At 48.1% G+C, this 12,131-nt stretch overlaps 1 protein-coding gene across 2 annotated transcripts in view; it reads right to left on the reverse strand.

Moving 5' to 3' along the window:
• Positions 1-1,257: 1,257 nt before the first annotated feature.
• Positions 1,258-12,131, reverse strand: part of IFFO2 (intermediate filament family orphan 2) — a 53,812-nt gene continuing 42,938 nt past the window's right edge. Inside the window, exons 6-9 of one of the 2 annotated variants that reach the window (XM_055001358.1) lie at positions 11,010-11,130; positions 8,955-9,044; positions 8,218-8,348; positions 1,258-6,873 (exon numbers count right to left, since the gene is read on the reverse strand). In XM_055001358.1, coding sequence (XP_054857333.1) covers positions 6,768-6,873; positions 8,218-8,348; positions 8,955-9,044; positions 11,010-11,130 — 448 coding nt within the window. In that variant the 3' untranslated portion in view covers positions 1,258-6,767. Of the gene's footprint in view, positions 6,874-8,217; positions 8,349-8,954; positions 9,048-11,009; positions 11,131-12,131 lie in introns of both variants that reach the window. The other variant, XM_055001357.1, reaches the window with a different exon arrangement.

Consider the following 12,131-nt stretch of genomic DNA (forward strand, 5'->3'; position numbering starts at 1 on the left):
TGTTTATTGGATGTCCCAGCTGTTGCACACACAAACACACACACACACACACACACACCGTGTCCTCCCCCATGGGTCTCTGCAAGAAAGGCAGACTATAAACAATGTCAGTAAGTAAATATTTGCCAGAGAGATGCAATCGATGGCAAAAGCTCTCTCGGTGGAATAGCTGTCTGGCAGATTAAGCACAGCACCCTCAGAGAGGAAAGCGGGGGGGGGGGATATCAAGCATCCAGTTCTAACACCCCCTGCCAAAAATCTCTATTTTTAAGTGGGACAATTGTTAAGTAACAAAGTAATGCAGCCAGGGATAAGCAGCTCTGCTGTTTCCCTGCCAGCTTTTCTGTGTTTGTATTAATTCTGCCCTTTTTAAATAACTGTTCTCTTATTTACTAAACTGCTACAGTATTTGTTTATTGCACTGTTTCTTGTTTGCTCTGCCTGGGTCCTTGCGGGGGGGGGCGTGTTCTGGGTCCTCTCCAGTGAAGCCCTACGGCCAGAGCGGTGCCAGCCAGTTAAAGGTGGATGGGAGGCAGGGAGGGTCTTCAATAGCGGAAGTCCAGCCACTTTCCGCATCCAAGACCCATTTGGGTTCAAAATAATTGCAGTTTTCCTTTCAAAGGGAGAAGGCATAAATGGTGCATAAATGAGCCAAGAACCCTCCTGTGGCATAGAGAACAGCCGCCCCCAGGCTGTGAAAGCAAAGCTCATCCTGCCCTGCTTATACTCACTCCAAAACCAACCTCTCTACACTTGTTCATTCACGGCATTCCAGGGACTTTCAAGAATACCACAAATTATACATTTCTGTCCTTTTCTTGCTGGGAGGCAGTTAAACGCGGCAGCCTGGCTGCTCCCTGCCAGCCTCTTCCAAGCCCATCTGCTGCTGCTTTTCAGAAGGACACCAGCTCCCAATCGATGGCCTTGCTGGCAGGAGAAAGCTTGAGTCAGTTTTACAACTTCCCCTCTCCTGGATGCCCCAACCAATGTAAGGGATTTTACTTGGGTGAGATGCAGGCAGGACCCCCTCCCCTCAATCTGGCACGCTGAAAGCCTTGGAGAAAATCTGCAGAGACCCTCTGCTCCACCTACGGTGGCGTTGCCTGAGCACTGACAGTAGCTGGGTGTGAGGGTGTGCCACGGGTGATCCCAAGTCAAGCGGCGGCCACACCTAGAATTTCTGCGAGCACTAACAGATGTGTTTCATATTGCCAGACTCTAGGGTTTGCACCCGTAGAATGAGAGACAGAGACAAAGTTTTCAGTAACCAGGAAGTCTGGCATTTATTGTAAGGGGGGTTCTTCCTTTGACACAAAGAATCCTCCTCACCCGTTCCCCCCACCAACAAAGCTCCAGCGCCATCTCCATTCCACAGAGAAGCCCATTTGGTACATGAAATAAGAAAAAGGTTCTTTAGCTAGAGCTTGAGAAGGTGAGGGTGAACCAAGTATCAGAGCTCCGCTCCGGGAAGCAGAGCCAGCAGCATACAAGATGGCTAAGCAAAACAGGTTTCCTTTTCAAAATGGACGGAACCAAAAAGAGGGAAGAACTCCACGCTGTGCCCTGGGGAATGAGAGCAGGCGTCCGCTTTTGGCACTCACAGGTGAGTGGGGATGAACCCCTTGAAAGTAAGTCAGAAGGGCCCCGGGCGGGGGGGGGGGGGTCACAGCTTTGGTTGGACACCTCTGGGCACTCCATGTTCTTGGGCCATCTATGTAGGCGAGCACTTAGGGGGGCTGCTGCTGAGCTAGTGAGCAGCGGCTAGTGAGGCGCAACCCAACATGAAGCAAAAAAAGGGGGTCCCTCTCGAGCAAGCTTAAGAAATGGTTCACCCTTGCCTCTCTCCTGACCAGAGAGCAAATACATACATCTGGTTATAGCCCCCACACACCCTTAAAATATGCTAATATACAGAATAGAAAAAGCACAGTATGTACAACAATACATATTCCGTTCCCCCACTGCGTTAAGTATTCAGTTTCATGACTGTAAAAGAAATTTACAGGATCTCAAGAATTACGGGAGCGAGGGAAAGGGTCGATCTAAACCACCCACTCCCCCCCCCCCGGAGATTTCTTCCACCATTCAGGAAAGCCATTTTTACCCATGTTTTCAGCCCCAGGTGATGCAGAATCCTTTTGGCCTTTCCAGGCAGCCACGTGAATGTCATATTGCTCCCAGTACCTTTCAACAGCTTGTCACATTGCCGTAACGTAAGCTTTTGCAGCAAGATGACCAAAGGCATTTTTTGCTGCACCCGTCTTGGAAGCGCAACTTGGCCACCATCTGCAAACTTACCGTGCCCAGTGAAGTACCTGCTCAGATTCCTAAGAGAAGTTTCACGTGCGAGTGTCCAAGTTTCATAGCTCAAAAATACTGTTTTTCACCTGCCTGCCCACTACGTATATGGACTGAAAGGAAAAATTAAAATCCGCGGGTGTTTTCCATGCGTGGTTGCCTAGAGGAGTATTTTGCCCACCCGTAGTGACCAGGGACATTCACAAGCCTGTCACAGGCAGGAAAGAGGTCGATATGAATACTTTCTCAAAGAAGAATCTCACTCTTTGCCTCGCCTCCCTCATTTTTCCTTCCAGAAACCACCGAACTTACCAGTGGGGCTGAAAAATCCAAGTCCAGGCACAAATACTGACAAGCAAGCATTTCAAAACCAGGCTCCTTAAAATCAGTTTGGCCGCTGCTTCCCAGCAATGGCGGGTGCCAAGACCCCAGCCTTCCATCTCCGCCCACCCCCAAAAGAGTGAAAGTCAGTGGAGGGCAGAAGTTCACTTTCAAGTTCACTTCTGCAAGTTATCTGCAAATGTGTCAGGAAGGGAAGTTTTCACTCTCACCAGCTGGGGCCACATCCCCGATTACCCAAGATGACAGATCAGCCACTTCCCAGCTTGCATCCCTTTCTAGTGTCAGCCCCCCACAAGACAGAGACTGTGACAAGAGTGACTGACACCTGTGAGGCTTCCCCGTCCGCTTCTGCGGACAGCAGAAACCTGTGCAAGAACCACCTTCTCAACTGGGACCTCAACTTGGTAGCTGGCAATTATGTACCACAATTAATGGCCACTTCGTGCAACTTCTGCAGAAGAACCTTTCTGGCACTGTATGGCCTTAAGTTTCAACAAGGTCGGAGGCAGCAACCTTCGAGGGAATCTGCCCTCCCCAACACAGGCGGGAGGAAATCAGCTCTCCGCTCCGTTTCTGCTGCTGTGAACATCGCAACACTGAAGTGCGCTGTTTTGTCCCTCCAAGCTAGCCACGGCTGCATGAAGCGTCTAAGTTGAAAGTCAGGCAGAACCTGATTAAAACTGCCTATTCTAAAAAATTACTGGGCATGGATTTTAATGCTATTGGGAAGGCAGGCACCTCTCGCCAGTGCCACTCAAAAATTAAGTGGTGGAAGAATGAGGCACCCCTCCCAGGTGCCCATCATTCCGATTCTAATTTGCCAAATGCTTCAAGGCAAAATCCATGCTTCCATTTATAAACCAGCCTTCCACTCGGAAATATGTCAGCGCGCTCGCCGATATGGCTCAAAGCACGCTTTGATTTTAAGTAATTTTCCAATTCCCCCTTTTCTGCAGAAGCTGCATTTGACCCGTTTTAAAAACACACACACACACACAAACAATCCCAAATTGATCCTTATCTTCATTTCAGCTCCCAACTGACACACATGGGGGAAATGAGAATCACCTGCTTCTTGAATAATGCATTCAGAACCCTCCGCGAAAAAGAAGAACACTGCGTGCTTGCCCTCTGGTGGGAGGGCTAGGACTGGATCCAACCCTCACACATCTTTTGATGGAGGGAAGAGAAGAAGAGCATGTCTTGCACCCCCAAGACCCAATTACAAGCTGTCCCTACCCTTCCCCAATACTGCCAAACCCAGGTTAAAATGTCTGAACTTCACACCTTTACTAAAACATGCCATTGGCTTTCAAGAGAACGTATTTAGCCAAGAAAATTTCATCTGTCTTGTGTCCCCAACTTCCGCTTGGAAATCTTTGATTTCCCCATTCACTGCCTCGGCAGAAAGGAAAGTATCAAATCCTCGGAATAGTTTCTACATTATGGTTCTTTGGATTTTTTTTTTTAAAAGCATGCATCCACTGAGTCACTGCCAGACCCGCCCAGTGGGAGCAGGTTTCTTTCCGACGCACTTTTACGAACTTTATCTTCTTGCTACCAAGCAAACAAAAACTGCTCGCTTCAAAGCCCGCCCCCTTTAAAAACCACGAGGAACAAGATTTTCTAATTTTACATCTAAAAGAGTGTCAATATGACACTGTCTTATGAATAGAAAATAAAGTATTTACAGCTTTACAGAAGAGAAAAGCACAAAGTTATGTCCAGCATTTTCACAATTTTTTTTTTCCTGACAAGCTTTACATCTGGTTGTGACCCGCATACAAAAGGCAAGCCTAACAGAACTGGGGGCTACTTGGACAGCCCTGGGGGCTGGAAAAGAAGACAACACCAAAACTGAGCTATTAAGGGCCGGAGCCATTAATCTGCTATTCCTACGCTCCGATTCAAATATTAAGACAAATTTTAATACTGGTAGCATATGAGACAACCATCACCCCCCCCAACCACTATTACTATCATTCCATTCCACTTTTATTATGCAGGGAATTCCCAACTACCTCTACACACGTGAAAAATAGAGCTCCCTGCCTCAGGAGTGCCACCTAAGTACAGCTACAGGATGAGTTGTTGGAAGGGCATCTGTCCAGGGAACCTGCAACTATCTACCCACTTACCCACTCCTGCAGCATCTACTCCCCCCCCTTCCCCCACCCCATTCTCTATCTTAACATGCCAATCATCGAAAGCAAAAGCGCTGAACCATCCTCGAGAAAATAAAAGTTTCTCAAAAAGTACAAAGCAGCTTAGCAGCAATAAAACAGGACGGCAATTTAAACGGCTCGATTTCTCTGCTGCACAAGAAATCCTCAAAATATTGGGACTGCTGAGCAATAGCCAGACATACAAGTGCGCCTGGACAATGCCAACTTTGGCCGGTGATGCCCCAGCAACCGCGGAGACTACGGAGGAAGCAGCAAAAAATTAGGAACCCCGACCTGACGGACGGACCGTGTTTTACCTGCCACAGACCGGCCTGGCCAGTCTTCGACAATTCCCATTTATGGCATAAAAGGACCTGGCTTTGGCTAGAACAGAGATGCAAAGAATAGGCACAGGAATAAAGGATTCCTCTCTCAAAAAAGAGGAAGGAAGTACCCAACAGAAAAGGTACACAGCAAGCTTTGAAAAGATCACTAATACACAGAATAAAGCTTTTAAACGAGAGATAAGAAACAAGCCAACGGTTACAAAAAGTCCACTTTTGACAGCGCATCTCTTTAAGAGAATGTGAATACTGAGTCTCACTTCTGAATTTAGCAGGCAGCTTCCTGCCTCCACAGCAAAGGGAGCCAAGAGAACCTCAACCCGCTTGGGGAGGAGAGGTGAGACCCCCCCGCCCCCCGCCCATGACCATGTTTAGTCCACGTCTTTTAGCGACCCAAGCGATGCGCACCTGAGGCTCTGCAAGCTAAGAGAAGAACGAAAAGGCCACCGACTCTGCAGCAGCTGGCCCTGCTGGCCCTGCCAGCCAAACCTCCTGCCCTATCACTGTTATTGCTACTACACCCGGAGTCTACCCACCCCTCATGACAAAACAAAGGCAGAGGGTCCATGGCTTTGGCTCTGGCAGCCACTAAGAGCCACAAGTGCTTCAGACGTGGCCAGGCTCACCCATAAGCTACTTAACACTGACCCACAGGATGGTGAGCGAGCCTATCTTACAAGAACTGTTTTCATGCTCCATGTTTATGAAAGTTGCACAACAACGAAGACCCCCCCCCCCCTTAACAGCAACTTCTTTAGAAAAAAGCATTGGTGGCTGAAAGGGGAAGGACATGAGAAAGCAAAATGAAGTCGCTCAGGGACAGAAGGATCACGGGAAGCGGCCACGGCCACACACCAGCCTTGTCCAAAAGAAGCTCCACCAACTGGAACGATGTGCAAAATATGGATGCTCAGCGTCCCCCCTGCTGAGAGACGCAGAGGCCCAGCAAGGACCAAACATTCCGTAGAAATAAGGCGAGTGCTGTTATTTTTTGCATAGACGTTAACAGTGATATTCCCACCCCACCATACTTTTCCCTATGGGGCCTTCCCTCCAAGCTCCTCCTGAAGAACTGTACACTCTGGCTGGAAAGTTTTGTGCAGGTCTCTAGGAAGTCTCTTCCTGGGTAGCAAGGGGGTCTCTGTACAGATACTTTCAGCTGCCCAAGCTGGCAACGGGCACCTCTAGGAGGTCATGATGGAGTGTTTTGATTGATTGGTGGTAGATCTGTCAGCACTGCCCCCCCACCCCCCCACCCCATGGTGCACTGTGCAACAGCTCCTTCAGTCCTCCACTTCTGCATCAACACATCCCTTTGCTACCATGTTTGGTATTATAAAAAGAACTGGTATATTCCAGGGGAGCGCAACTTGGCTCAGCTTGGGGCAAAGGCACAATTAAAACACCATTTTTCCCTCCTACAGGACTCCATGTTTGTAATTTGTACAACAATAAAAATGATTACAGCACCAATCCTCGGATGGGGTGGGAGCGCACTAGTCTTCAGGAGCCCTGGGCCAGGGCTTTGAAGTCTTTGATGCCTCAATATTTCTTAGCGTGACCCTTTCCCGCAGTTTTTTCCCCTTGTCCCTTTTCAACGGAATGCTCTGGTTCTTCATCAGCTGACCATCGGCTCTACATCTGCCTCTCTGTCGAACTCGTCTTGAATCTCGTCAGTGTTTCCTGAGTCGCTGCTGGCTAAAGAACTGGGAGAAGGGGAGTTTCTGTGGACAGAAAAGAGGAGGGTTTAGGCACTTGCCCTCAAGTTTCACCTGTCATGCAACGGCAAAAACATGCTGGCCATTCACGGTGTGCACAAGTAAAGAGCGGCAGTCCTGGCCCCTGGCCTGGGCAGGGTACAGCCAAAACATTGGTCAGGCTGCTGAACGTGGCAGGGATCAGATTAAGAGGTGCACAAAGTTTTCTGCGTTCACTTGTGTGCAGAAGCCCCCAGAGGAGCTAGGAAACGGCCTTTTTAGGAAGTGCCCCTCCCTCTGCTGGAGACCTGGGTTCAAACTTCACTCAGTCACAGAGCTAACTGATACTCCATGATCCAGTTAAAGGTTCAGCATAACCTTCTTCACTGTGTGTATATTAGGTTGCCTCCAACCTATGGCGATCCTATGAATGAAAGACTGCCAAAACATCCTATCACTAACAGACTTGCTCAGATGCTCAGAGGACGTGGCTTCTTTTATTGAGTCCAGCCACCTCGCTTTAGGTCTTCCTCTTTTCCTACAGCCTTCCACTTTTCCTAGCATTACAGACATTTCTTTTCCTAGCATTAATCTCATCTTCTCACTTTCTTCACTGCAGTGTGATAAAAATGGGATGACTCCTGTATCTGCCATCTGACCTCCCTGGGCGGAAGGGTGGGAAGTATAAATGAATCAGCACAAAAAAAGAGGATCAAAGGCATTCAGCAGCTACGTCCCAAATTTTTAAAAACGGGTTACACCCAGCTTAGACGGATCACTCACTGCCTCAAATTCCACTAGGCTCGTGTCACTGACACACCCAGGTGAGGCACCCTTGGGCCTGAACTCATCACCTCCCAGTTTCATGGCTGCCAGAGCCTGTGAGGGACAGTTTGATGTCAAATCTGACAGCCACACAGCAGCTTGAATAGACACCTGAATTGCTCTCAAACGGCATCTTTCTTTCAGGGAGGGGCTAAACCATGGCATCAGCATTCTGGGGTGACAACAGAAGGGTCAGAATGGCCAGCCTCTGTTTTTCAGAAGTGGTCAGTCATATTGGCCTGCACAAAAGTCAGAAAAAGAAACAAAATCCACGCGATACCTTTCATTAGGGCCGACCAAGCTTTCCAGCTCACCAAAACTCTTTATTGGCTAGATACAAAACTTGATTCTGATGAGCTTGAAAGCGCACGATGTGGCATGTCACTTGGGTTGGCCCCACTAAAACGTAGCCAATGATTTTGTTTCCCAGCACGGTTTAGCCAGTCCTGCCCAGGAAAGGCTTTCAACCACTACCCGCTTCTGGAAGCCAAACTCCGGGGAGCTTTGAAGAAGTGTGGAAGGCACTGCCCGCCCACCTGCCCTTACCTTTCAGCAGAGCCTTTGATGAGCCGACGGCAGGTCTCCATCTGCACATCCAGACCCCGCTTCATGCTACACATCTCCATGTACTCGTGGAGGTGGCGATTCATGTCGCTCTTGGCCGTGGCCAGCTCCAGCTGCACAAAGCCAGGGGGAGACGGCAGTCAGGTCATGCACGAGGAGAAGCTTGTGCCCTTTCCCCATCAGGTTAACACACTGTTAATCTCCAGGCAAACGACTGTCCAGCTGCTAGCTGAAGAGAACCATTTGCCCTCTGCAAAACCAGCATTCTGCCTTCTCAAGCACTTGCATCCATGTGGGGCAGCACACAAAGGACCCGCCCCACCCTTCACCAAGGGATATGCACGACCCTTCAAGGTGCATCAAGCAGCCTGACCCCTCCCTCCCCCTTGGGTTCTTCTCCCCACCCACTGAGTTATCCATTCTGCATCTGCCCACACACATGTCCCCATACACATTCTGCTCAGGTGTACAACCCAGCACTTTACACTGCACAATTCTCCCCTTCGGTCCATGTAGCCCGAGAGTCCAGCTGCCTCTGAAATTAGGCCTCAGCACTACAACAGCAGGGCTGCCCTCTGGCTACTCCTGAGATTTCAGTCCTTGGCAGCATTCCTCGTAGCCAAGGCACATCCCCTCCCACTGCGCAGGGCAGAAGGTTGCCTGCTGCCCTCTGTTAAATGTGTCTAAGTCTACAGAGGCAGAAATGTTTGGTTTCTTACCTCAATCTGCCCTATTGTCTCCTGATATTCTTTGTCTCTTGTTTTGAAGAAAGACTCCGTTTCATGGATCAAGTTGCCCAAGTTCTCTTCCTGCTGAAAGGAGATGTTGTGAACAAGTGAGCAAGGGAGTGCAACTTGTTCAACAGGCTAAACATAAGTCTAGAGCACAGGCAACTCGCATGCATTTAGGCTACTAAGTATGTCTGCATCAAGCCCTCCTTCCTGGGCCAGGGGAGAGAGGCAGAGCGTAAGGCAGCTGGAGAATCCAGATCCCGTTGAGGGAGCCCCAGGCCGGAAGGAAGTTTAGAGCCAGACCAGTCACACGAGTCAATTAGTCCTTATTCCCACTCTCCGTCCACATGGCAAACCTACCATTTCATTATGTAACTTTGCATTAGAAGAATTTCTGAAACTGCAGCCCGTACACGGGCCTTCTCTGTGGTGGCCCCTACCCTATGGAAGAGCCTGTCTGGGGAGGTCAGGAGAGCTCCCATGCTCTTGGTTTTCCGCAAACAATGCAAAACCAAATTATTCAAAAAGGTTTTTTTTACTCAGATATGAGGTCGGTATTGTGGGGAGGGGGGTCTCAGATGTTTCGCCAATGTGTTGGGAACCATGGGCTCCACCACCACGTTGCCTTACATACTATCTGTTGCTCTGAATATGTACTCGCATATACTGCTTGTGCTTCATGTTGTCTAATATCAATCCTAGAATGGATTATGTTCTGATGAAGAGAACTTGATTCTCGAAAGCTTATGCTATAATAAAATTGGTTAGTCTTAAAGGTGCTACTGGACTCTTTTTGATTTTGCTACTACAGACTAACACGGCTAACTCCTCTGGTTCTGTTTCAGCAATCCTTCAACCCTGTATGGGATCCTTGCTAATGCAATGTCTCTGTAAACTTGTATTCATCTATCCTATGACATTGTTCATGGAAATGTCCTTGACACTGTATGGAAATGCCTACCCTTGTCCTTGCTACTGATTGTACTGATCTCACACTATGTAATCCACCTTGAGTCTCAGTGAGAAAGATGGACAATAGACAGACACACAGACAGATTTAGAATTGCAGCATGGGAGGCCTGAAGTCTAATATTCCACTGTGTGCCCTTCTGCACACACACACGGGCTGTGTGCAAATAATGTGCAACTCATTCGCTAAACCCTTTAGCCTCCGCAGCCCTCAAAGCTCTTCGTGGCCTTGGTCCCTCATATCGGTGAGACTGCCTTCACTCAGATGAACAGGGCCTTCTGTAGCGGCCAATCTGCAATTGGGCAAAACCAACAGCTGCTTGTATATACGCAGTCCGCCCCCATTTTATGGAATGGCTGGGTGGGCTCCCACTCGCCTGACTTTCTGCCAACTGCGCAAAACCAAACTATTTAGGAAGGCTTCCTTATACAGGTAGGTGGGCTGTACTGTAAGGAAATGGTTCCTGGAGAAGCACTGGTTAAAAGACAGGGACTGTAGACTGTACTACTGCGTATGGTCTGTTGTAGCAGTATATTCATATGGGTAGTTTCCATATTTGTTTAATGTGTCATGTTTAAATGCTGTGTCATCATTGTTTTCAGCTCTGTATTGATTTCAGCTGTTTTCAATTCATGAAAATTGCAGACTCCAGGGCATTGGTTTATTGACTATCCCGGCTGTTGATCGCACTGACTTACACTATATAATCCGCCTTGAGTCCCAACAAGAAACGTGGATTTTAAATAACAAATAAACAGTTTCCCCTTTTGTTTTAATTGTTGTCAGCATTCTATATATGTATGTTAGTTTTAATGGATTTTATGATATACTTTTACAATGTTCCGCTTTTAATTGTTAGCCACCTTGGTGGCCCTGACTGGATGGATATAAATTTTGTAAAATGAAATAAAACCAGCCTTCACATTCGCTCCTTTCCATCAACCGTTTGTTATGCTACAAAAGTCCTCACGTTGTCGCAAGCAAGCTTCCCTGTAGGAACAGCCACGAAGCTGAAAGTGGCCCTAGAGCCAGCAGCCGGGACCACTCCTTGGGCAGCACAGATCCAAGCTCACCTCTCCCTGGAGATCAATCGAAGGGTTGCAGTTGGTGAAGTCTTCCCAGAGAAGTAAAGTATCCTCATTCTCCTCCCAGGTTAAACTGTCACAGTCGTCATCAAAATCGAAGGTTTCACGCCTGTCGGAAAAAGTTGAAAGTGCTTACAGTCCTCCTTCAGAAAAGATCCTGAGACTCTACCAGAGCTAGAAAAGACATACAGATCGATCTCTCTCTCTCTTTCTCACTCACACACCCCTCTCCCTGGATGCATACAGATACACACACACACACACACACACACACACACACACACACACCTCTCTCCCTGGACGCTTCACATCCCCTGCAAGAGAACATCATTCCAGGCAGACTGAAAATTGAGACCTAAAGCAATAGTTCAACTCTCTTCCTCCAGGTGGCGCTGTATGTTAAAACAAAACACGCTGCAGAGATTCACGCAAAAGAGTCCGGCTGAGCCAAGATGCTCCCTCAGCCCAAAGGAGGAAGTGTTGGCACGTTCCGCTTTTTAAAAAGGCAAATCCAAAAAGAACTGGTGTTCATTAACCACTGTTTCTGTTCTCGCTATCTTGAGATTCAGGTAGTGCCGTTTCCAAACATTAGCAGCTATAAGGCAACCACAAATCTTGTCCGGCTTTTTTGGATATTCCCATGGACTCAACCCCATCAGCTTTGAAGTCCTTAGGAGACTAAACTGCATACCAACCATGAGGTCTAGAAACTTGTATAAGCAAAAGCAGAGATAACTGTTGCTCATTTACCCTTCTTCTAGACTGCATCATACCCATTGCACTTATCAATTGAAAGCCAAACAAATGGGTTAAGACTGCTCTCCTCATTTGTAACTAACCATCAGTAAGTTAGTACTACCAGGTCAATTTCAGAGAAAAAGAGACCCCCCCCCCTTGTACTGGACTAATTTCTGTAGGTTAGAGGAAACCTCAGGTGTGCTCTTCAATCAATACAGCCACGAATGAATGCCTTAAATTCAGACTAGAAGCGTAACAGAACGAAGCCCTGTAAAGCAACCAGACCTCTCACTCGCTTGAAAGCCGCCCCCCAGCACCATCCTGGGGGTGTCCGCTCTACTCTGCAGACCTCTACCGTGAGACGTTTTTGTG

The sequence above is a fragment of the Eublepharis macularius genome, chromosome 17, assembly GCF_028583425.1.
Source record: "Eublepharis macularius isolate TG4126 chromosome 17, MPM_Emac_v1.0, whole genome shotgun sequence".
NCBI lineage: Eukaryota > Metazoa > Chordata > Lepidosauria > Squamata > Eublepharidae > Eublepharis > Eublepharis macularius.